Source organism: Phocoena sinus, chromosome 20, assembly GCF_008692025.1.
Source record: "Phocoena sinus isolate mPhoSin1 chromosome 20, mPhoSin1.pri, whole genome shotgun sequence".
Lineage (NCBI taxonomy): Eukaryota > Metazoa > Chordata > Mammalia > Artiodactyla > Phocoenidae > Phocoena > Phocoena sinus.
This window is the reverse complement of record NC_045782.1, coordinates 29,055,039-29,078,728: the sequence shown is the minus strand read 5'-3', so window position 1 is coordinate 29,078,728 and position 23,690 is coordinate 29,055,039. Positions and strand designations below refer to the sequence as shown.

General features: G+C 37.2%; 1 protein-coding gene across 6 annotated transcripts in view; it reads left to right on the top strand.

Moving 5' to 3' along the window:
• TRIM37 (tripartite motif containing 37) overlaps window positions 1–23,690 on the top strand; it is a 148,495-nt gene that overhangs the window by 86,664 nt on the left and 38,141 nt on the right. For 3 of the 6 annotated variants that reach the window (XM_032616234.1, XM_032616232.1, XM_032616236.1), the window contains 5 exons: window positions 5,536–5,730; window positions 8,763–8,877; window positions 9,763–9,981; window positions 11,375–11,511; window positions 16,290–16,375. In XM_032616234.1, coding sequence (XP_032472125.1) covers window positions 5,536–5,730; window positions 8,763–8,877; window positions 9,763–9,981; window positions 11,375–11,511; window positions 16,290–16,375 — 752 coding nt within the window. The remainder of the gene's footprint in view (window positions 1–5,535; window positions 5,731–8,762; window positions 8,878–9,762; window positions 9,982–11,374; window positions 11,512–16,289; window positions 16,376–23,690) is intronic. The other 3 variants (XM_032616233.1, XM_032616235.1, XM_032616237.1) reach the window with 1 other exon arrangement.

Genomic DNA, 23,690 nt, shown 5'->3' with positions numbered 1-23,690 from the left:
TATATTTCTTAAATGCTAAGACTTGAAAGTCTGAATTACTCCTTGATCTGTGGGCTGCAGAATGGATGTGTGTTAGCAGGCATGAAAACAGCGTTAACCTTGTACGTCTCCATCAGAGTGCTTGGGTGACTAGGTGCATTGTCAATGAGCAGTAATATTTTGCAAAAAATCTTTCTTTCCAGAGCGGTAAATCTCAAGTGGGTTTAAAATATTCAGTTAACCATATGTAAAGAGATGGGCTGTCATCAGGCTTTGTTGTTCTCTTTATAGAGCACAGGCAGAGTAAATTTAACATAATTCTTAAGGGCCTTAGGATTTTCAGAATGGTAAATGAGCATTAGCTTCAACTTTTAAGTCACCAGCTTACATTAGCTCCTGACAAGAGAGTCAACCTGCCCTTGGACGCTTCAGATCCAGGCATTTACTTCTCCTGGATAACTTGCTGCAGCTTCTGTATCAGCACTTCTATGTTATGGAGACAGTTTCTTTCCTTCAACCTTATGAACCACCTCTGCTAGCTTCAGACGTTTCTTCTACTGCTTCCTTGCCTCTCTCAGCCTTCGTAGAATTGAGAGTTAGAGCCTTACTGTGGACTAAGCTTTTGGCTTAAGGGAGTGTTGTAGCTGGTTTGGTCTTCTGTCTAGACCACTAAAACTTTCTTCATGTCAGCAATAACTGTTTAGCTTTCTTAATCATGTTTTCACTGGAGTAGCACTTTTTAATTTGCTTTTAAGAATTTTTCCTTTTCATTCACAACTTGGCTAACTGTTTGGCACAAGAGGCCTAGCTTTCGGCCTATCCTGGCTTTCAACATGTCTTCCTCACTAGCCTTAATGATTTCTAGCTTTTAATTTAAAGTAAGACATGTTACCTTTTTCTTTCACTTGAACACTTAGAGGCCATTGTAGGGTTATTAATTGGCCTAATTTCAATATTGTTGTGTCTCAGGGAATAGGAAGGCCCAAGAAGAGGGAAAGAGATGGGCGGGGAGGAGGGACGGATGGCTGATAGGTGAAGCAATCAGAACACACGTAACATTGATCAGTTAAGTTTGTCATCTTATATGGATGTGGTTTGTGGCGCTCCAAAACAATTCCATCGAAGGTCACTGGTCACAGATCATGACAACAGATGTAACAATAATAATGTGAAAGTTTGAAATATTGTGAGAATTACCAAAATGACACAGACATGAAGTGACCAAACGCTGTTGGAAAAGTGGAGCCAATAGACTTGTTTGATGTAAGGTTGCCACAAACCTTCAATGTGTAAAAATGTAATATCTGTGAAGTACAATAAAGCAAAAACACAATAAAACAAGATGTGTCTGTACCTGTTTCTTGCCTTGGGAAGATTCTCCTTCTCTTACTGGTATGTAGATTTTTTGACATTTCTATTGTTTTTGGTACAGGTTTCATCTTGGGTACTTTTATTGTTGACATATATACTTCAGGAACTTAAAGTTTACATTGTCTTATAAGCAGTAATAACATCATCAGTGGTAATGAAATATTATCATTCAGGATACTAAGGTTGAAAGAGATTAGAATTTGTGTATTTGTTAGATATTATCTGAATACCTTAATAAGAATGTTCTATTTGGATAAAAACAGACATCTTATCCTCTTTTTTTTTTTTTTCTGGCCATGCCATGCAGCTTGTGGGATATTAGTTCCCTGACTAGGGATTGAACCCACACCCTTGGCAGTGAAAGCGCAGAGTCCTAACCACTGGACCGCCAGGGAATTCCCTTATTACCTGTTAATTCTCTTAACACTTCGGCAAGCCTAGAGAAGAGTCTTGAATGCTTTCTTATTAATTACTGAAACATCATTCAATTATGAAATTGAGAGTTTAACAGTGAGGTAGTTTTACTGTCAAAGTATGAAATAAAAATGTAAATCATTGTATTATCTAGTAGATTTTAATAACACTTGGGACTCTGCAGAAGTACTTTCATAATTTCATTATACTTAAATATCTTTCTCACTGTGTGTGTTATAATACACCTATGTAGGCTTTCTGAGGAAATTTGTGCATGAGTGACATCCTTGAATTGACTCTTAACAGTATTTACTAATCTGACTTTTGTTTTAGAGAAGGAAATTTCTTTGAGTTGCTTAAGCAAAGAGTAGAACTTTCCCTTGGGGAGTAATATTAATGAGACTAAAATTTTAAGTTAATAATTGTTAAATTCATTCAGACTTTCAGTTTGATAAAAGAAGGGAATTTAAGTTGAAATATTCAAATTTGAGGTTTTAGTTTTATCTAAGATTAGGGTTGAGATGCTCTATAAATAATTTAACTTGGATTAATTGCGGTATTTAATAGAAACATAGGTATATCTCTGTCATGATTTTAAAGAACTAATGCAGATGAAACAATGATCTTTTTTCAAACATTATATGCTTTTTCATACAAAAAACTGATTTTTAAAAAAGTGTTCTATATTGATTTAAAATTTTTACCTGTCTTGATCCTGGATGTATTTAACCATCTGCATTAATGTCTTTCTCCTTAGATTTTCAATATTCTTGGTTGTTTCTCTGAATTTTGAATTTTTTTACTACTCATTTTTAAAATAAAAGTAAAAATTTTTTTGAGGTGAGATTCATATAATATGTAATTAACCATTTAAAAATACACAGTTTAAGGACTTCCTGGTGGCACAGTGGTTAAGAATCCGCCTGCCAACGCAGGGGACACGGGTTCAAGCCCTGGTCTGGGAAGATCCCACATGCCACGGAGCAACTAAGCCCGTGCGCCACAACTACTAAAGCCCGTGCTCCTGGAGCCCTTGCTCTGCAACAAGAGAAGTCACCACAATGAGAAGCCCACGCACCGCAATGAAGAGTAGTCCCCGCTCACCTCAACTAGAGAAAAGCCTGCATGCAATGAAGACCCGACGCAGCCAAAAATAAATAAATAAAAAATACACAATTCAGTGGAACTTAGTGCATTTCCAGTGTTGTACAGTCACCACCTCTCTCTAGTTTCAGAATGTTTTCATCATCCTAGAACACCTCGTACCCATCCCTTCCTTCCCCCAATCCTAGACAACTCTTCTCTGTGTATTTGCCTATTCTAGATATTTCATATAGAAGTTCATACAATTTGGGATCGTTTATGTTTGGCTTCTGTTTACTTAGCATAGTGTTTTCAGGGTTCACCAAATGTTGAAGCATATATCAAAACTTCATTCCTTTATATTGGCTGAACAAATATTCCATTGTATGTATAGACCTCAATTTGTTTATCAGTTCATCTGTTGATTGACATATGGGTTGCTTCCATCTTTTGGCTATTACGAATAATCCTGCTATAAATATTCATGTATGAGTTTCTATATGGGCATATGTTAATTCTGTGTTTTTAACGTTTTGAGAAATTACCAAACTGTTCTCCACAGTGGCTGCACCATTCTCTGTTCCTACCATTTTAAGATTACATTTTATAGCCATCCTAGTGAATATGGAGTGGTATCTCATTGTGGTTTTGACTTGCATTTCCTTAATGACCAGTGAAATTGAACATCTTTTCATTTGTTTTTTTGGCCATTTGTATATCTTCTTTGGAGAAATGTCTGAAATTCAAGTCTATTTTCCATTTTTAAATTAGGTTGCTTGTCTTTTAATTGTTGAGTTCTGAGAATTCTCTCTGCATTTTGTATACTAAACCCTTATCAGACATATGATTTGAAAACTTTCTCCCATTCTGTGGGTTGTATTTTTGCTTTCTTGATAATGTCCTCTGATACACAAAAATTTTTAATTTTTGTGAAGTCCAAATTACCTATTTTTTCTTTACTTGTTCATACTATTGGAGTCAAATCTACGAATCCATTGCCAAATTCGAATTCATGAATATTTACCCCTGTGTTTTCTTCTAAGAGTTTTATAGTTTTAGCCCTTACATTTAGGTCATTGATCCATTTTGAGTTAATTTTTGTATATGAAATTTGTATGTGAAATTTGCACATAGCAATCAGATTTTCTCAGCACCATTTGGGTTTTTTGTTTTTGTTTTTGTTTTTTTTTTGCATGCGGGCCTCTCACTGTTGTGGCCTCTCATGTTGCGGAGCACAGGCTCCGGACGCGCAGGTTCAGCGGCCATGGCTCACGGGCTCAGCCGCTCCGCGGTATGTGGGATCTTACCAGACCGGGGCACGAACCCGCGTCCCCTGCATCGGCAGGCGGACCCTCAACCACTGCGCCACCAGAGAAGCCCTTTGTTGTTGTTTTGATTAATTTTGTTTTGGTGGGATCCCAGTTGCTTGACTAGGGATTGAACATTTCACTGCAGTGAAAGCAGAGTGTCCCAGCCACTGGGCCACCAGGGAATTCCCTCAGCACTGTTTGTTGAAGAAACTTTTTTCCCTATTGAGTCAGAACCCTTGTCAAAAATCAATTGCACACTGATATTGGGGTTTATTTCTGGACATTTAATGGCACCCTTTGCCTTACAACTGCCATAATAATTAGGCAGACAAAATATCACAGCTTTTGTATTAGTTTGTGCCATCAATCTGTATAATGCACTGTGAGAGATACTAATATAAAAATCATTTGACGGTACTTAAATACGGTTGACCCTTGAACAACGCAGGGCTTAGGGGCGCCAACCCTCCACACAGTCAAAAATCTGCGTGTCACTTACAGTTGGCCCTCCCTATCCTGGATTCCTCTGTATCCATGGTTCTACATCCTTGGATTCAAACAACTGCAGATTGTGTAGTACTATAATATTTACTATTTAAAAAAAATTCACATTTAAGTGGACCATTGCAATTCGAACTTAGGTTGTTCAAGGGTTGCCTGTACACGTTTATTTGTAGATAAAGAGCTGTAATTTTTTCTTTTGCCTTTGCAAGTAGAAATAGCAGACTGAGGTATTGGGTTTTTCTTTTAAAAGTTTATCTCTGCTAAAAAAGAAGCTTTATGGCTACTGTTGGATGTTCCTTCTGATGATCTTTATTTTTTCACTTCTCTTTCTTGCAATAGCAGTACTTTCTTACTAAAAATGACTTCGAAAACTTGAGAGTTTTATACTATATAAGATACAGAAATCTAAATTTACTGGCTTTCCCATTTATACTTATTTTCATTAGAAAATTTTATAGGCTTGAATTGCTGAATACACAGTTGATTTATGATAACTTGAATTGGAAAAATAGAGTATTCAAAATTTATTATTTACCTCAAAGAAAATGGCAGAACATTGTGAGGAAACATAGGTCATGAATATATGGAAAAATACATAGTGTTGCTAAAATGTGTAACTTTGAAAGTACTATTTTATACAAAATTTATTCATTATTTGAGGTGATATTTTATACCTGCTATATTGGTAAACATTTTTAAAGGGGAAGAAGGACCTAGTGCCAATCATATTGTGGTAGCCCATTTATATTGCTGTTGTGACAGTCCTTTCTGAAAGACATGTAGCTGTGTATATCAATAAGTTTCTTCTTAGGTACTTAATCACCTTAATGTTTTGATGTCATTTATTCTTGCTTTACTAACTCTATATTAATAGTCTTTTCAATTTTAGATACGAATACCGTGTAGAGATGGTTCATCAGTCCTGCAATGATCCTACCAAAAATATCATTCGAGAATTTGCATCTGACTTTGAAGTTGGAGAATGTTGGGGTTATAATCGATTTTTCCGTTTGGACTTACTTGCAAATGAAGGATACTTGAATCGACAAAATGATACAGTGATTTTAAGGTAATAGGAAACATTTATATCATGGCTTTTATCACAGGGAATAATGTCATCAGAATTTTAAAGTCTTTTCACTTAACAAAGATGAATATCGAAATTCATTCTAACTCTAACCTTACCATGTTCTTAACCATTTAATTTCAGAAGTCCTGTGTGGTCAGTGAATAAGTTTGTCAGAAATGTGTTTGACATCTAGTTAGTAGTTCCATAAAAAGTAAACTACTGGGGCTTCCCTGATGGCGCAGTGGTTAAGAATCCGCCTGCCAATGCAGGGGACTCGGGATTGAGCCCTGGACTGGGAAGATCCCACATGCCACAGAGCAACTAAGTCCATGTGCCACAACTACTGAGCCTGTGCTGTAGAGCCTGCAAGCCACAACTACTGAGCCCATGCACCACAACTACTGAAGCCCGAGTGCCTAGAAGACCATGCTCCGCAACAAGCCACCGCAACAAGAAGCCCACGCACCACAACGAAGAGTAGCCCCCACTCACCGCAACTAGAGAAAGCCCGTGTGCAGCAACGAAGACACAAGGCAGCCAAAAATAAAGTTTTTTTAAAAAGTAAACTACTACTTCCAGTAAATGTGGTAATGTCCCATTTATCTATTGAACTTCTAGCATCCTCACCATTTGGAAATCCAAGAATAGTGTGGGATCAAGTGCTTTTTTTTTCGCGGTACACGGGCCTCTCACTGTTGTGGCCTCTCCTGTTGCGGAGCACAGGCTCCGGATGCGCAGGCTCAGCGGCCATGGCTCACAGACCTAGCTGCTCCGCGGCATGTGGGATCTTCCCGGACTGGGGCATGAACCCGTGTCCCCTTCATCGGCAGGCGGACTCTCAACCACTGCGCCACCAGGGAAGCCCTCAAGTGCTTATTTTTTTCCACTTGGCATTGTGTATTATGTTTGGATGACTGGTTTTGAAAGCTTAATTTAACAAAAAGATTTTCAGTTTCTTCTAGATAACAACAAATTAAAAGTAAGGGAATAGAGATGAAAATTGATGAAAATAAACTAAGTGATGGTAGTTGGTGTGTTATTTGCAAGAAAGGACAGAACATAAACAGTGACTATAAAGCTACAGCCCTATTTAATATTGGGGTAACCCTTGTAATTCAGTTTTGGGGCATCATTGCACCATGGTTTAATTTGATGATCAAAATGCAAGCTTGAGTTTTAAAAAATAAATTCAGGGACTTCCCTGGTGGCACAGTGGTTAAGAATCCGCCTGCTAATGCAGGGAACACGGGTTTGATCCCTGGTCTGGGAAGATCCCATATGCCGTGGAGCAACTATGCCCGTGCACCACAACTACTGAGCCTGCGCTCTAGAGCCTGCGAACCACTACTGAAGCCCGTGTGCCTAGAGCCCGTGCTCTGTAACAAGAGAAGCCACCACAATGAGAAGCCCATGCACCACAATGAAGTGTAGCCCCCGCTCACCACAACTAGAGAAAGCCCACATGCAGCAACAAAGACCCAATGCAGATGGAGCCAAAAATAAATTTATTTTAAAAATTTAAAAATTAAAAAAAAAAATTCAAATATGTTTTGAACTGAGTGGTTTCAGAATGTTTAACAGTTTAGTAAGTTTCCATCAAATAATTTTAAAAGCTCTTTTCCTTAAAAGAGATTTGAATATACTCTTTTAAATTTCACTTATTCTGATTTCTTTGTCCTTGAGCATGCTGGATGAGTTGCTGTTATATCACCCTTTACTATTATGTGTTCTTCGTAACTTTTCTGGGAGAATAAGGACGTATAAAAAGAGATTATTGCATTTTGAGTGTAGAAAAAAATTCATGTTTTTGTCATCTCTTTTGGGGGATTATTTTAGTATCATTTTATAACCTTTTAGGTTTTCTTAAATTATTCACTAAAAGAAATATGAATGATTTGTTCCTGTTTCACACTTTAACCAGAGAGGATTGTAAAACTATTCAGTACTAATTTTACCAGCCTGCAAAACAGCCTTTTTTTTTTTTTTTTTGCGGTACACGGGCCTCTCACTGCCGTGGCCTCTCCCGTTGTGGAGCACAGGCTCCGGACGCGCAGGCCCAGCAGCCATGGCTCACGGGCCCAGCCGCTCCGCGGCATGTGGGATCCTCCTGGACCAGGGCACGAACCTGCGTCCCCTGCATCGGCCAACCACTGCACCACCAGGGAAGCCCAAAACAGCCATTTTTTATGACCTTAGTCATCTCTTTATTGGAGTCATAGTAATGTAAATGGAGTCACGTTCAGCTATCTAACAAAGGTAGGGATGGGTTTTTTTTGCTTTAATAAGTATTAGTTTTTTTAAAGTACAGATAACTCTGAAGAGATCAAGATTCTATCATGTATCCATTTATATGCTTTAATATAGAGATACTTGTTTTTTTCCTAACCCCAGCTGAAATATGCCATATTGTGATATATGGAGAGTTTTGATTTTAAACTGCTATCTGGATGGGGTTGGGAATGTAGGTTATTCAGAGCATGTAATTCTTTGAGGGACAGTAAAGCAGTCCTGGGTAGTTGACCCTTTACGTGATTTTTTTTTTTTTGCTGTGGAGTAGGAAATATGGGAACGGGAGATAGAAAAGGAATGACAAAGAGCAGTGCCTGAAACAAACTTCGTCTGTTTTACTAGGGTCTGACCTAGGCAAGAAAGGAGAAGGAAGGCATTAGCTGTCTCCTTCCTGCATAGTGTGATCCTCTTCTTCCCAGCTTATGATCAACACTGTATTTGAGCTAGATTATTATAGTAAATATGTTTTAGTAGATGAGTTTGGAAGTTTAACTGTGATGTGTAATGTTATTTCTTTAGAAAAATACAGTTTGAATTTAGACAACTGACTTCAGAACCATGTCATTATAATTTGTGAACTACATATATAAATGGCAGATACCAGGAGCTCTGAGTTCTGAATTTTGGCCTTATAATGTAATCAAGTAAACTTAAAATTCTAGAATTTATAGTTATAGATTTAAGGCTTGGTTCATAATATTTTACTGTTTGGATTATTTTTCATGTGCAGTTATTCTTTTAAGGTTTCAGGTTCGTTCACCAACTTTCTTTCAAAAATGCCGGGACCAGCATTGGTATATTACTCAATTGGAAGCTGCACAGACTAGCTATATCCAACAAATAAATAACCTTAAAGAGGTAAGCAAAAAAACATATATTTGGTTTTAGTGTTTCATATTGTCTTACCGGCATATTACATTTTTAATTAGATTTTGGATATTATTGCTGTTTGTAATTTTGTAGAAAAATCCACTTGTTCTTTATTCTCACTACCTTTGAACCTCTAATTCTGGACTGTCCAATTCAGTAGCCACTAGCCACATGTGGCTGTGTAGACATAATTAAAATTAAAAATTCAGTTTCTTAGTTACAGTAGCTAGCTTGTATTGGGAATTGCAGATGTAGAACATTTCCATCATTGCATAAAATTGTATTGGACAGTGCTTCTCTAGTTGAGGCAAACTCTGTGTTTCTCTCAGTGACTTGGGTATTTCTCTTTCCCATGCTGTTTTGAATTTAGAGGATTATAAGCTATGGAACAATTGAATGTTGCCCTATCTTGAAGTCTCACTATTGTTGAACTGAGAGCTGGGGAGGATCAGTTAATGAATTTTTATTTTACAATGGTAAACTAAATTATGTAAGGAATGTTTCTTTCTACAAGTGGATATGGGGATGTGATGAGAAGTTTGAAGTGCTGAGAGTGGTTAATATATGACAGAGGAAAAGATGAATATTTTCAAAAATTTTCATGTTAAGTTAAACTGCCTGTATTTACTATGCGGTTTGCTGATTGTGTAGCTTGGGCTAGAAATGAGAAGAAAGATGAAAATAAATTGGGCAGTTTTTCTTTGTCATAGATTTTTCCATAAGCAAAAGTCAGGAAGATATGAGATAGATGGTGCAAGAAATGGTTTTATGACCATCTGGATATATGGTTTGTTTTTTTTTTTGCTTGAAATAATTTTACTGTACGAGTGGAGGACTGCTTATGACTCTGCTTGTGTTGTTTTGTTTTAAAAGAGACTTACTATTGAGTTGTCTCGAACTCAGAAATCAAGAGATTTGTCACCACCAGATAATCATCTTAGCCCCCAAAATGATGACACTCCTGAGACACGAGCTAAGAAGTCTGGATCATGTGCTGACATGCTTCTCCAAGATGGTCCTACTACAGCTTCTGTAAGAGAGGCCAAGGAGGATGAAGAAGATGAGGAGAAGATTCAGAATGAAGATTATCATGTAATAATTAGACCTATTTTAGATTCATTTTGTGTTTGAAAAGAGAAATGATATCATGGTTTCCAACATATGATAGGGGGAATCAATGTGCTGAAAATCTTGTCCACTTATATTTTCATTATTAGTGTATGCCCTTTTATAACTGTTAATAAGTCAGAAGTTGTTGCATCAAAATTATTTCAAGGTTCTAAAAATTAATTTATTGTAGAAAACTGTACATTCTACAAAACAAACTGTGATGTACATTTTAGAAGCTATGTAAGTTGTGAATTTTTAAAATGTGTCCTGGGGCTTCCCTGGTGGTGCAGTGGTTGAGAATCCACCAGCCGATGCAGGGGACACGGGTTCGAGCCGTGGTCCAGGAAGATCCCACATGCCACGGAGCAACTAAGCCCGTGTGCCGCAACTACTGAGCCTGCGCTCTAGAGCCTGCGAGCCACAACTACTGAGCCCGTGTGCCACAACTACTGAAGCCCACATGCCTAGAGTCCGTGCTCCGCAACAGGAGGAGCCATCGCAATGAGAAGCCCACATGCTACAACGAAGAGTAAACCCCACTCGCCACAACTAGGGAAAGCCTGTGCCCAGCAGCGAAGACCCAACGCAGCCAAAAATAAATTTAGAAAAAAAATCTTAAAAAAAAAAAGGTGTCTGCTTTCTGTTCACTGAATCTAGTTAAAGTACCTTATCATTGCCTATGTATGTAGGATGATTTAGGTTTTGGGAGATAGCCAGGTTTTGTCCCAGCTAAACTACAACTAGAATGAGATTTCAAGAAGTGGTTGTTATTGTTTAAGATGAGAGACAGAAGGAGAGATAAGCTCTTTTTGAGACTTCAGGTATATGTTATAATGAAGGAGCCAATGGGGAGAAAGATTGAAAATAAGGTCCAGGTATTAACAAAACCATTTATTTAAGGAGATAATAGAGGTTGGAATGGAGCACTCAGGTGAAGCAGTTAACCTTTGATAGAATGAGTTAAAGGTAGGGTGGAGTTTGCAGGTAGGGCAGCTGAAAGTTGTGGGCATTTATGCTTAACAGCCAATATGTTTTTCTGTGTAGATAGGTGACAGGGTTTTATAATCAGGTTGAGGATAATAGAGGTTAGATAGGTCTTGAGGAGTGATGGTTTGAAATGTTACTTTGTGAGGAAGCTGATGTGGACTATATGAAGCATTTCCAGTCATATCGAAGGCCCAGCTGACATTGGCAGAAATAACTTATTAGTGGTACCAGGTAGTGTGGTTATGTGAGTTATCTCTACAGGGCACAGCAGTCTAGGCACAGGAGCGGAGAATTCTGATGATTACCTTATTCTTTGGTGCTGGTGCTTGGGCCATGGGCTGAGTGAAAACATCTGAGATAGAAGTCTTCTTTCTTTGCCTTAATCTAGCATGAGCTTTCAGATGGAGATCTGGATCTGGATCTTGTTGGTGAAGATGAAGTAAGTCATCTCGATGGCAGCAGTTCTTCTGCCAGTTCCACAGCAACAAGTAACACGGAAGAAAATGACATTGATGAAGAAACCATGTGAGTGTTCACATTAACTACCACTATAAATCATCTAAGTGGTAATTATTAGAAGCATATTAACTAAGTTAGGCCTAAAAATGTGGATATTAAGGATTTTTTTTTCTTGATCTACAGTATCTTATATAAATAAAGGAACTTGAAGGGAAGAGTGAACTGATTTCCTCCCTGTCATCTCTGGGTTCCAAACTGAGTTTTAGTTTTTGCTTTAGCTTTAATTTTTGCAATTATTTCATATTTAAGAAAAGTTGCAAAAATATTAACAGGGAATTCCCGTATTTCCTTTGCCCAGATTAATTCCCCAAATTTAATATTTTGCTTTGTTATGTTTCTTTTCTCTCACTCTATATAATTTTTTTGTGAGACATTTGAGACTAAGTGAATATACTTCTAAAACCAAGTATGTCTCTTATGTAATTTCAGTACCATTATCAAAATCAGGAAGTTAACATTGATGTAATACTATAATCTATGACCTTATAGAAAATTTGACAGTGATGTCCTTTGTCTGGTTTAGGATCCAATTCAGGATCACATGTTGCTTTTTTTTTTTTTTTTTTTTGCGGTACACGGGCCTCTCACTGTTGTGGCCTCTCCCGTTGCGGAGCACAGGCTCCAGACGCGCAGGCTCAGCGGCCATGGCTCACGGGCCCAGCCGCTCCGCGGCATGTGGGATCTTCCCGGACTGTGGCACAAACCCGTGTCCCCTGCATCGGCAGGTGGACTCTCAACCACTGTGCCACCGGGGAAGCCCCACATGTTGCTTTTTGTTAAGACACTTTAATCTGCTTCAGTCTGGTTCATGTAGTCTTTTTTTTTTTTTTTTTTTTATGAGTTTGACACTTCAGAGAAATACAGAGTGGTTATTTTGTAGGAAGTCCCTCAATTTGGAGTAGTCTGATATTTCCTCATAATTAGATCGAGGTTATGCACTTTTGGCAGGAATAAGACAGAAGTGATGATGTAGCTTTTTCAGCGCATCAATATGAGGGGACAGTGGAAGGCGCATGTCTTCAATCTGTCCCATTATGGTTGATTGATTTAGAATACTTGGTTAAGGTGATATCTGCCAGATCTCTCTACTTTTCCCCTTTGTAATTAATAAGTATCATGTGGGGACATATTTGGAGACTGTAAATATCTTATTTCTTGTTGTACTTTAGTCCACTAATTTTATCATTCATTGGTGATTCTTGCTTGAAAAAGATTACTGTGTTGATTGCTGAATGATGATTTTCTAATGCCATTATTCCTTCTACGTTTATTAATTGGAATTCTATTCTAAGGAAGAACTTTCCCCTCTGCCCCATTCATTAATTAACTAATTAATTTCATTAGTATAGACTCATGGAGTTTTGTATTTTTAAATCATTTAATCCACTTACTATCATAATTTATTGCTCGGATTGTCCCAGATTTGGCCAGTGGCAGCCTTTTAAAAACTCCTGTGTCCTTTCTAGATGTCCTCATTATTTTATAAGCACTTTCTTATTTTCTGGCACTACAAGACATTCCAGGTTCATCTTGTACTTTCTCTGTCCCAGCCCTGGCACCAGCCATTTCACAAGAGTAAGGTGAGAGTTTTAAACCCCCTATTTGACCTCACCCCCCATTTCCACAAATTAGCTCCTCAAAATAGACCTTTTTCACTTAATGTTCCCTCTTCAGCATACGTGGCAAATTGCCTAAAAGGGTTAGTTGAAATGTGAAGCCTTTAAGTCATCAAATGAGAAATCATTATTAGTGATATTTTTAAATATATAGAATAGAACTGATTAATTTGAATTAACATGGAAAATTCTTTTAGGTGGTGATTCTATAAAGTGGAATCCACCTTGATAATAGCTTAAATACATGGTTCTATCTGAATTAATTCCTTTGACTGTTAGGTCTCTTGACTTTTTTCAAGGTAGTTTTGAGGGCAATTGGATTTTACGTAAAATTGGATTCACAGCATCTCATTAGATTGACTTTTTAATGCTTTTTCTACTAGAAGGTATTTGATTATGTTCCCTTTATATACATCTACAATAATATCTTGATCCAAACTGTTTTATATAATTCATAGAAACAGCACAGTTAATCTTGAGCTAATTTGAGCATCTGGGGAATCATAAACGGTTAGCTCTTACAAATTAAGGTCAGTTCCTTGTATAGATGGGGAAATAGATACACAGTTGATTTGGGTAATGGTTATTATAAACAGCTTTTAGTTAACTAGAACACATGTATCAAGTAGGCCTTTCTTCTCTTCCTCCACCTCAGTCTTTCTATGATAGTATTATGTATTTTCTTCCTGCTGTTTTTTTCTTTTTATTTTGATGTAATTGTAAATTCACTTGCAGTTGGAGGAAATAATACAAGATCCCATATACCCTTTGCCAAGTTTTCCCCAGCAAAATTTGTATACATGCTTTGCAAATACTTTCTCCCACTCTGTAGCTTGTCTTCTCCCACTCTGTAGCTTGTCTTTTCATATTCTTAACAGGGTCTTTTGCCAATCAGATGTTTTTAATCTTTCAACAGTGTTTTGTAATTTTCAGAGTATATGTTTTACACATCTTTTGTTTAATTCATTCCTAAGTATCTTATTCTTTTTTATGCTATTGTAAATGCAATTGACTTTTCTTTTTAAATTTCCTTTGTGTATTGTTCTTTTGCAAGTACATGAAAATCCAGTTGATTTTTGTTTCTGGCAACATTGCTAACTCTTTTATTAGTTCTAATAGTTTTTTTAATGGATTCTTTAGGTTTTTCTATATACAGTATTACATCTGTAGATAGATTTAGTTTTACTTCTTTTTTTCCAATTTGGATGCCTTTTATCTCTTTTTCTTGCCTAAGTTCACTGCATAGAATGTTGAATAGAATTGGTGGTAGTGGACATTCTTTTTTTTTAAAAAAATAGATTTATTTATTTATTTAGGCCGCATCAGGTCTTTGTTGCTGCACGTTGGCTTTCTCTCGTTGCGGTGAGTGGGGCTCTTCGTTGCGGTGCACGGGCTTCTCATTGCAGTGGCTTCTCTTGTTGCAGAGCACGGGCTTTAGGCACGCGGGCTTCAGTAGTTGTGGTACGAAGGCTCAGTAGTTGTGGTTGTGGCTCATGGGCTCTAGAGTGCAGGCTCAGGAGTTGTGGCACAGGGGCTTAGTTGCTCCACGGCATGTGGGATCTTCCCAGAATCGAACCCGTGTCCCCTCCATTGGCAGGTGGCTTCTTAACCACTGCGGGGAGTGGACATTCTTTCTTGTCTTGTTCCTGATATTAGAGGGAAAGCATTCAGTCTTTCACCATTAAGTGTGATGTTAGCTGTGGGTTTTACATCTATGCCCTTCTAGTCCTGGTTTATTGAGTGTTTTTGTCATGAAAGGGTATTGGATTTTGTCATATTCTCCTTCTGCATCTATTCAGATGATCATGTAGTTGTTGTTTTTTTATTCTGTTGATATGGTGTTTTACATTAGTTGATTTTCAGATTCTAAACCAACTTTGTATTCCTTGGTTAAATTCTATTCTGCCTTGGTGTGTAATTCCTTTTATGTTTTGCTGGATTCCATTTGAGAGTATTTTTTTATGTTCTTAATAGTGTTACACCTTTCTCTGTGGCTCAGTTTTTAGAGCCTTCTTCCTTCTGCAGGCAAAATCTCTGAGCCAGAGCTCTGAAGCTGGAGTGAGCACAAAGGTGTGCTTATTTCTCCCACTTTAGAAGCTGACCCATTGTGGATGGGCAAGTTGGGAGCTGTAGCCTCAGATCTTTTCGGTTTGTCTTCTCAGGCCTGGGACTTCTGCTTTATGAGTGAATTGGGGCACTGGGGATCTGGGCCCCAGTTACCTCAGCATGCTGCATCCAAGATAGAGCCTTGGGTCTGGGTAGAAGAAGGGAATCCCTACCTCTTGGTCACATACACCTGACTTTAGCCTCAGCCACGGGTAGCTGGGAACAGGATGAGAAATGCTGATGTCTTATCCTCCTGGGAATATAGCCCTTCTATTGGGGAGCTGTGGGAAATGGGAGCCCTATGTTCTTGGCTGCACCAGTCTGAAGTGGAATTTCTGTATCACTGAATGGGGGTGGGGAGTGGTCTTGGTTCAAGTACCACAGACTCACTGTTGTTACCAAATTTTAGTACATTTTTTTGAGGAGATGTTTTCATTTGCTATATGCTCTTAGAACCATTTCCAGAGTCTAAATGGTTGCTTTAAAAAATAATTTTCACCAATGTCACTGGAAAGCAGATCGGTAGAGCTCCTCGTGCTGTCAGTCCGGGAACTGATTTTAAGACTACTTTAAATACTCAAAACTAGCACTGATTAGTGCTGTTCCATATAGTACTTTGTCACTTAAAATAAGGTGATTGTGTTTTGATAGACAACACCCTCTTTTCTGAAATAGTATTTTAAGAAAATAGTGTTTAGTCACATACAGTAATTTAAACATCTTTCTTAACCTTAAAGTGTACTGTGTTAAGCCTAATTTACTACCATTAAGTTACAAATCCTTTGAAGCTATAATCTCTTCTGCTTACAATGGTTTTCAGATTTTCTATTTTAAAAATTAAATGTTGCCAACCTATCTTGGTATTTTAAAAAGGTAGATTGAACATTAATAATACTGCCCATACATGTGATAATGACAAGTCTTTTCCCTCAATTTTGTATTTAGAAATATTCTATTACTTCACAGGAGAAAGCTATACACAATTGTTATGAAGTTCACTGAGGTGTGACAAGTAATATTAATTGTACTTACTATGTGGAATGATGAATTATATATTCTTAGGTCTGGAGAAAATGATGTGGAATACAACAACATGGAATTGGAAGAGGGAGAACTCATGGAAGATGCAGCTGCAGCAGGACCTTCAGGTACTGAGGCCAGGCCCCACAAGCTGTTCTGCCTTCTCTCTGCTCTTCTCTGAATGTATCATATTTTGATATGTGGCAGCCATTGCTCTACATGGTTCATGGTGTTAGAAGGACTATATTTTATGTATGGATTTTAGAGTGAATTACTAATAGTATTTAAAACAGTAATAATAGCTAAAATTTAATGTGTTCTTATGTACCAGGCACTGTGCAGAAGCACTTTATGTGTACCTTATCTCATTTGCCTATAAAATTCTTGGAGATAGGTTTTAATATTATCTTCTTTTTATAGCTATAGAAACTGATGTGTAAAGGAATTAAGCAACTTGCTGTCTTTTCACAATTAAGTAAATGAAAGAGAGGAATTAGAGTTTTCAGTTTATTTGAATCCAAAGCTCATCATCTTATCTACTTTTATATACTTAACTGTCTTTTACAATACATAAGTCTTACTTGTATACCTATCTCAATTATAAGAATAATCTGAATAGAATTGTTGAATCTTTGACTTAAAAAGGACCTTTTGAGAACTCATTTTATATGTGGAAATAACTCAGAGATTTAGTTGCTTAGATCACATAGGTAGTTGTCGGTATAGCCAGACTAGAACCTCATATCGTCTTCATGGACCCAGTTTTTTGCCAAAGTACACTGCTCCTCCTAGGATAACCTTACTTAAATAGTAGGTGTTTCTTTTGTGTTCTTGGACCTATTTAATTAAGCATGGGAAACTTGGCTAGAACAATTATCAGCTAGTTTGTACTGCTTCTACTTTACTGGTGCTGCGTAGGGTCTTAGTTGCGGCACGCCGGATCTTTTGTTGCGGTGCACAGGCTCAGTAGTTGTGGTGTGTGGGTTTCTCTCTAGTTGTGGCATGCAGGCTCCAGAGCGCGTGGGCTTTGTTGCCCCACGGCATGTGGGATCTTAGTTCCCCCAACCAGGGATCGAACCCATGTCCCCTGCATTGGAAGGTGGATTCTTAACCACTGGACCACCAGGGAAGTCCCCCATACTGTTTGGATGACTGTAGCTTTGTAGTGTAGTTTGAAATCAGGGAGTATGATACCTCCAGCTATGTTCTTTCTCTAGATTGCTTTGGCTCTTCAGGGGTCTTTTGTGTTTCCATACAAATATTAGGATTCTTTGTTCTAGTTCTGTGAAAAATGCTGTTGGTGTTTGAATCTGTAGATTGCCTTGGGTAGTATGGTCATTTTAACAATATTAATTCTTCCTATCTATGAGCACAGTGTATCTTTCCATTTGTGTTGTCTTCAGTTTCTTTCATCAATGTCTTAACAGTTTTCAGAGTGCAACTCTTTTATCTCCTTGGTTAGATTTATTCCTGGGGTTTTTTTTCTTCTTAATGAAGTTGTAAATGAGATTATTTTCTAATTTCTCCTTCTGATAGTTTGTTACTAGAGTATAGATATGCAACAGATTTTTGATTTGTATTAATTTTGTATCCTGAAACTTTACTGAATTTGTTGAAGAGTTCTAGTAGTTTTTTGGTGGTATCTTTAGGGTTTTCTATGTATAGTATCATGTCATCTGCAAACAGTGACAGTTTTACTTCTTCCTTTCCAATTTGGATTTTTAAAAAAATTTTTCTTCCTGTCTAATTGCTGTGGCTAGGACTTCCAGTATTATGTTGAATAAAAGTGGTGAGAGTGGACGTCCTTGTCTTGTTCCTGATCATAGAGGAAATGCTTTCATCTTTTCACTGATGAGTATGATGTGAGCTGTGAGCTTGTTGTATATGGCTGTTATTATGTTGGGATATGTTCCCTTTGTACCCACTTTGTTTATAGTTTCTATCATAAATGGATGTTGAATTTTGTCAGAAGCTTTTCTTGCATTTATTAAGATGAGCAATTTTTATTCTGTAATTTGTTAAAGTGGTGCATCACATTGATTGAGCCATCCTTGCATCCCTGGGATAAATCCCACTTGATCACAGTGTCTGATCTTTTTAATGTTTTGTTGAATTTTGTTTGCTAAAGTTTTGTTGAGCGTTTTTGTTACTACGTTCATCATTGATATTGGTCTGTAATTTTCTTTTCTGGTGGTGTCTTTGGTTTTGGTATCAGAGTGGTGCTGGCCTCATATAATGAGTTTGGAAGCATTACTTCCTCTTCAATTTTTTGGATTAGTTTGAAAAGAATAGCTGTTAACTCTTTAAATGTTTGGTAGAATTCACCTGTGAAGCCATATGGTACTGGACTTTTGTTTGTTGGGAATTAAGTTTTTTTTATTACTGATTCAGTTGAAATTTTATTACTGGTAATCAGTCTGTTCCTAATTTTCTATTTCTTCCTGATTCAGTCTTGGGAGACTGCACATTTCTAGTAATAATCCATTTCTTCTAGTTTGTCCATTTTATTGGCATATAATTGTCTGTAGTAATCTCTTACGATCTGATGTGTCTCTTTGTATTTCTGTTGTGTCATTTGTAACTATTTCTTTCCTTCTACTAACTTTGGGTTTTGTTTTTTCTTTTTTTTTTTTTCTAGTTCCTTTAGTTGTAATGTTATGTTGTTTATTTGAGACTTTTCTTACTTCCTGAGGTAGGCTTGTATTGCTGTAAACTTTTCCCTTAGTATTGCTTTTGCTGTGTTCCATAGATTTTTTGGATCATCGTGTTTCTGTTTTCATTTGTCTCAGGTATTTTTTTATTTCCTCGTAGATTTCTTCAGTTGATTAGTAGCATATTGTTTAGCCTCCACATGTTTGTGTTGTTTGCAGTTTTTTTCTTGTAGTTGATTTCTAGTCTCTTAGTGTTGTGGTCAGAAAAGATGCTTGTTATGATTTCATTCTTAAATTTCCTGAGACTTGTTTTGTGGCCTAGCATGTGATCTGTCCTGGAGAATAATGTTCCCTGTGCACTTGTAAAGAATGTGAACTCTGCTGCTTTTGGGTAGGATATTCTGTATTTAGAGATCTATATCTATATATCTCTATTAAGTCCATTTAATAGATGGACTAATGTGTCATTTAAGACCAGTGGTCTAATGCGTCATTTAATGCCAGTGTTTCCTTATTGATTTTCTGTCTGTATGATCTATCCATTGATGTAAATGGGGTGTTAAAGTCTCTTACTATTATTGTGTTACCGTCTATTTCTCCCTTTATGTCTATTAACATTTGCTTTATATACTTAGGTGCTCCTACGTTGGGTACATATTTATTTACAATTGTTATATCTTCTTGTTGGATTGATCCCCTTATCATTACATACTGACCTTCTTTGTCTTTGTTATGGACTTTGTTTTAAGTCTGTTTTGTCTGATGTAAATATTGCTACCCCACGTTTCTTTTTGTTTCCGTTTCCATGGAATACCTTTTTCTATCCTGTCACTTGCAGTCTGTGGGTGTTTTTAGATCTGAAGTGAGTCTTGTAGCCACATATATATGGGTCTTGTTTTTGTATCCCCTGGGCTACTCTGTGTCTTTTGATTGGTAGGTTTAGTCCATTTATGTTTAAAGTAACTATTGATAGGTATGTACTTATTGCCTTTTTGTTAATAGTTTTCCGTTTCTGTATTTCGTTTTTGTTCCATTCCTCTTTTGCTCTCTTCCCTTATGATTTGATGACTATCTTTAGTGTTAGTTTGGATTTCTTTCTCTTTTTTGTGTGTGTATCTATGGCTTTCTAGTTTGTGGTTACCATGAGGTAACACACACACACATACAGACAGACACATGATTATTTTAAATTGCTGATTTCTTAAGTTTGAACACATTATAACAACCCTGAATTTTTATTCCCCTCCCTACCCCCACTCCATGTTTAATGTTTTTATGTTATATTTTACCTCTTTTGTTTTGTGTACCTCTTAACTGCTTATTGTGGACATAATAAGCTTTTATCCTTTGTACTTGCCTTATAAGTATATGATCTACTACAATCAAGATGTTAAGTTGTCCGTTAAACAGATCTTTCTTATACAGAAGCCTAGGTATATAGTAAAATAGTATTTACTAAATTTAATTTTTTAGACAGTATTAAATAATGATATAGCTTAAAACAAATATTTAGTGACTCAGGTGGCCTCATTCCCATAAGAATTGCTTTTAGTTTATTCAGTTATTTTCTTTTAGTTGCAAGAGAATTTAGGCTTAATAATATGTGCTGAAAAGGGTTTTAAATATTTTTCTAATGTAGAACATTAGCTAGTTGAATCAGCTGAGTATGAAAAATCTATTCTGTTGATATAATTGCCTGCCATGTGTAACTTATGAAACACTGCAATAATACTTCTAATTTGAGAACTAAAAAGTTTTGACAGTATAATACTTTTGTAAAACAAAAACAAATTGACATTGTATAAAGTTATTACTCAAAACATCTGTTATATATTTCAGGTTAAAGATTTTTAAGGTTACTTGTTCCACAGATGTTTAATGAACACCCACTAGGTATCAGCCATTGTGTTGTTCATTGGGTTTATAAAATGAATGAGCATCACTTTTGCAGCACTAGTCATTGTAAAACTTTGTGGTTATAAATATAGATACAGGGTGACACCAAAAATGGAAAGAACAGCTAATTGGAAATGGGTGAAAAAAGGTTTCAGAGAGAGAGAGTGATACTTGATCTTGCTCTTTAAAGATGAGCTCAGTTCATTAGGTGAACAGGGAAATAATGAGATTAAAGAGCAAAGGCATTCTAGGCAGAAGTCGCAGCCTTGTCCTTTTTGGGAACTTCAAATATTTGAGAGTTTAGTTTATATGGGGGCAGACCAGTGTGAGACTGGTAAGCAGGAACAAGATTAGGTAATGGAAAGTCTTATTTGCCAGACTAAGGAGTTTGGGCTTTAAAGGTCTTTCTTTTTTTTTTTTTTTTTTTTAAATAAATAAATAAACGTGCATTGGGTCTTTGTTGCTGCGTGCGGGCTTTTCTCTAGTTGCGGAGAGCAGGGGCTACTCTTTGTTGCGGGGTGCGGGCTTCTCATTGCAGTGGCTTCTCTTGTTGTGGAGCATGGACCCTAGGCGCATGGGCTTCAGTAGTTGTGGTATGCAGGCTCAGTAGTGTGGCGCACGGGCTTAGTTGCTCCGCGGCATGTGGGATCTTCCCGGACCAGGGCTCGAACTTGTGTCCCCTGCATTGGCGGGTGGATTCTTAACCACTGCAACACTAGGGAAGTCCCCACTAAAGGTCTTTAAAAGCGAATGTGATCAGATTTGTCTTTATAATGGAAAATGGATGAGCTAAGATTAGTTAGAAAACTACCGTGGGAATTCCCTGAGAGTCCAGTGGTTAGGACTCCGTGCTTTCACTGCTGAGGGCACGGGTTCAGTCCCTGGTTGGGGAATTAAGATCCTATAAGCTGTGTGGCAGGGCCAGAAAAAAGAAAGAAAGAAAAAAAAAGTACCTCAATATTCCAGGAGAGAAATTTTCAGGGCCTAAAACAAGGTAGTAGCAGACAAGGTAAAGAAGAAGAAACCTTTTGAGAGATGTTAAATAGTATCTACACAACTTGCGAGTGTCTTACTGGATTGGTTGGAGTTGGTGGAGATGTGGGAATGATCCTTAACATTTCTAGGTTAGCCCGTGCCATTGCATAAGTGAATGAGTCCAGGAGCAGAAGATAGTATATTCCGTTTGATCCATGTTGGTCTTGAGAGGCCTATGGGACCCCCATGTATTGATCTCCAGACCCATATAACTGGCTGCTTAGAAGACCACAGGTGTGCAGTCTGGTCTATTAATGTATATTGCTTTTTAAAAATAAGTATCAGAATTTATTCATTAGAATAAATGAATTAATTAAAAATATTATTCAAAAGTTTTATCCATAATATATAAAGAACTTTTACAAATCAATAAGAAAAAGATAAGACAATCTTTTAGTAAAAAAGACAAAAGACAAGAATAGACACTTCACGAAGGAGGCTGTCTAGGTGACCAGTACACATTTTTAAAGGTGCTCAGCCTCTTTTGTCAGAGAAACGCAAATTGTGATGTGTCCCAGTGTGGATCTCTTGAGTTTATCCTATGTGAAGTTTGTTGAGTTGAGTTTTTTGGATGTTTAGATTAATAGATTTCATTATATGTGGGAATTTTTTATCCATTTTTCTTCAAATAATCTTTCTCCTCTTCTCTAATTCCCATTATGTGTATGTTGATACACTTGGTGGGGTTCCACAGGTCTCTGAGATTCTGTTCATTCTCTTTTTCAGGAAATGCCAGATAAAAACCACATTATGATACCATTGCATACCCACTGTAATGGCTAATACATTTTAAACTGGCAATATTAAATATTGAAAGCATTTGGAGAGGTGGAAACTCTCATAGCCTGCTGGTAGGAATGAAAATTGATACCACTCCTTTGGAAAACTGTTGGGCAATATGGGCTGAAGCTGAACAAACACATCCTGTGGCTTTCCCAGTTCCAACAGAGTGGGAGGTGGTGTTTGCCAGTCTAATTTTACAAGATAATTTAGAGCAGCATTGTTCTTTTTCAGGTGGTTTTGTTTTCTTGTGTTTTTAATTTAAAAAATATAAATGTAGGGCTTCCCTGGTGGCGCAGTGGTTGAGAGTCGGCCTGCCGATGCAGGGAACACGGGTTCGTGCCCCGGTCCCGGAAGATCCCATACGCCGTGGAGCGGCTAGGCCCGTGAGCCATGGCCGCTGAGCCTGCGTGTCCGGAGGCTGTGCTCCACAACGGGAAAGGCCACAACAGTGAGAGGCCCGCGTACCGCAAAAAAAAAAAAAAAAAAAAAAAAAAAAAAATATATATATATATATATATATAAATGTAATTTATAACAGAGTAAAGGATGTGAAAAACTGGAGAAGACTAGAAAGGTAGTTTGGGTCTAGACTGTGTAGAACCTTGAATGTCATTCTAATGCATACAGGCACAGAGCTTAGATAGAGCAATGTAACATTTTAGCAGGGTTAATCTGGCTTGGCTTAGGAGGAGAGGATCCATTTTCTTTTTTATGAGGTGTTTTTTTTTGTTTGTTTTTTTTTCCGAGTGAAGTTCAATAGTAGATATCTGCTTGTAAGTTCAGTAGCTTTATTCCTAGTAGCCAAAAGCTAAAAGCAACCCAAATTCTTTCCTAATAGTAATAAGGAAAGAAACTGGATATATTCACATTTTGGAGCCCTGCACAGAAATAATGAAAATGAATAAACTGCTATATATAACAATATAGATGAATCTCATGAATATCATGTTGAACAAAGAAGCAGGATATGAGTACAACTCTATCATAACATTTATGTAAAGTTCAAAAACAGGCAAAACTAATCTATGGTGTTTAACTCGGGCTAGAAGTTACCTTTGAGGAGGAAGGTTAGTGAGCA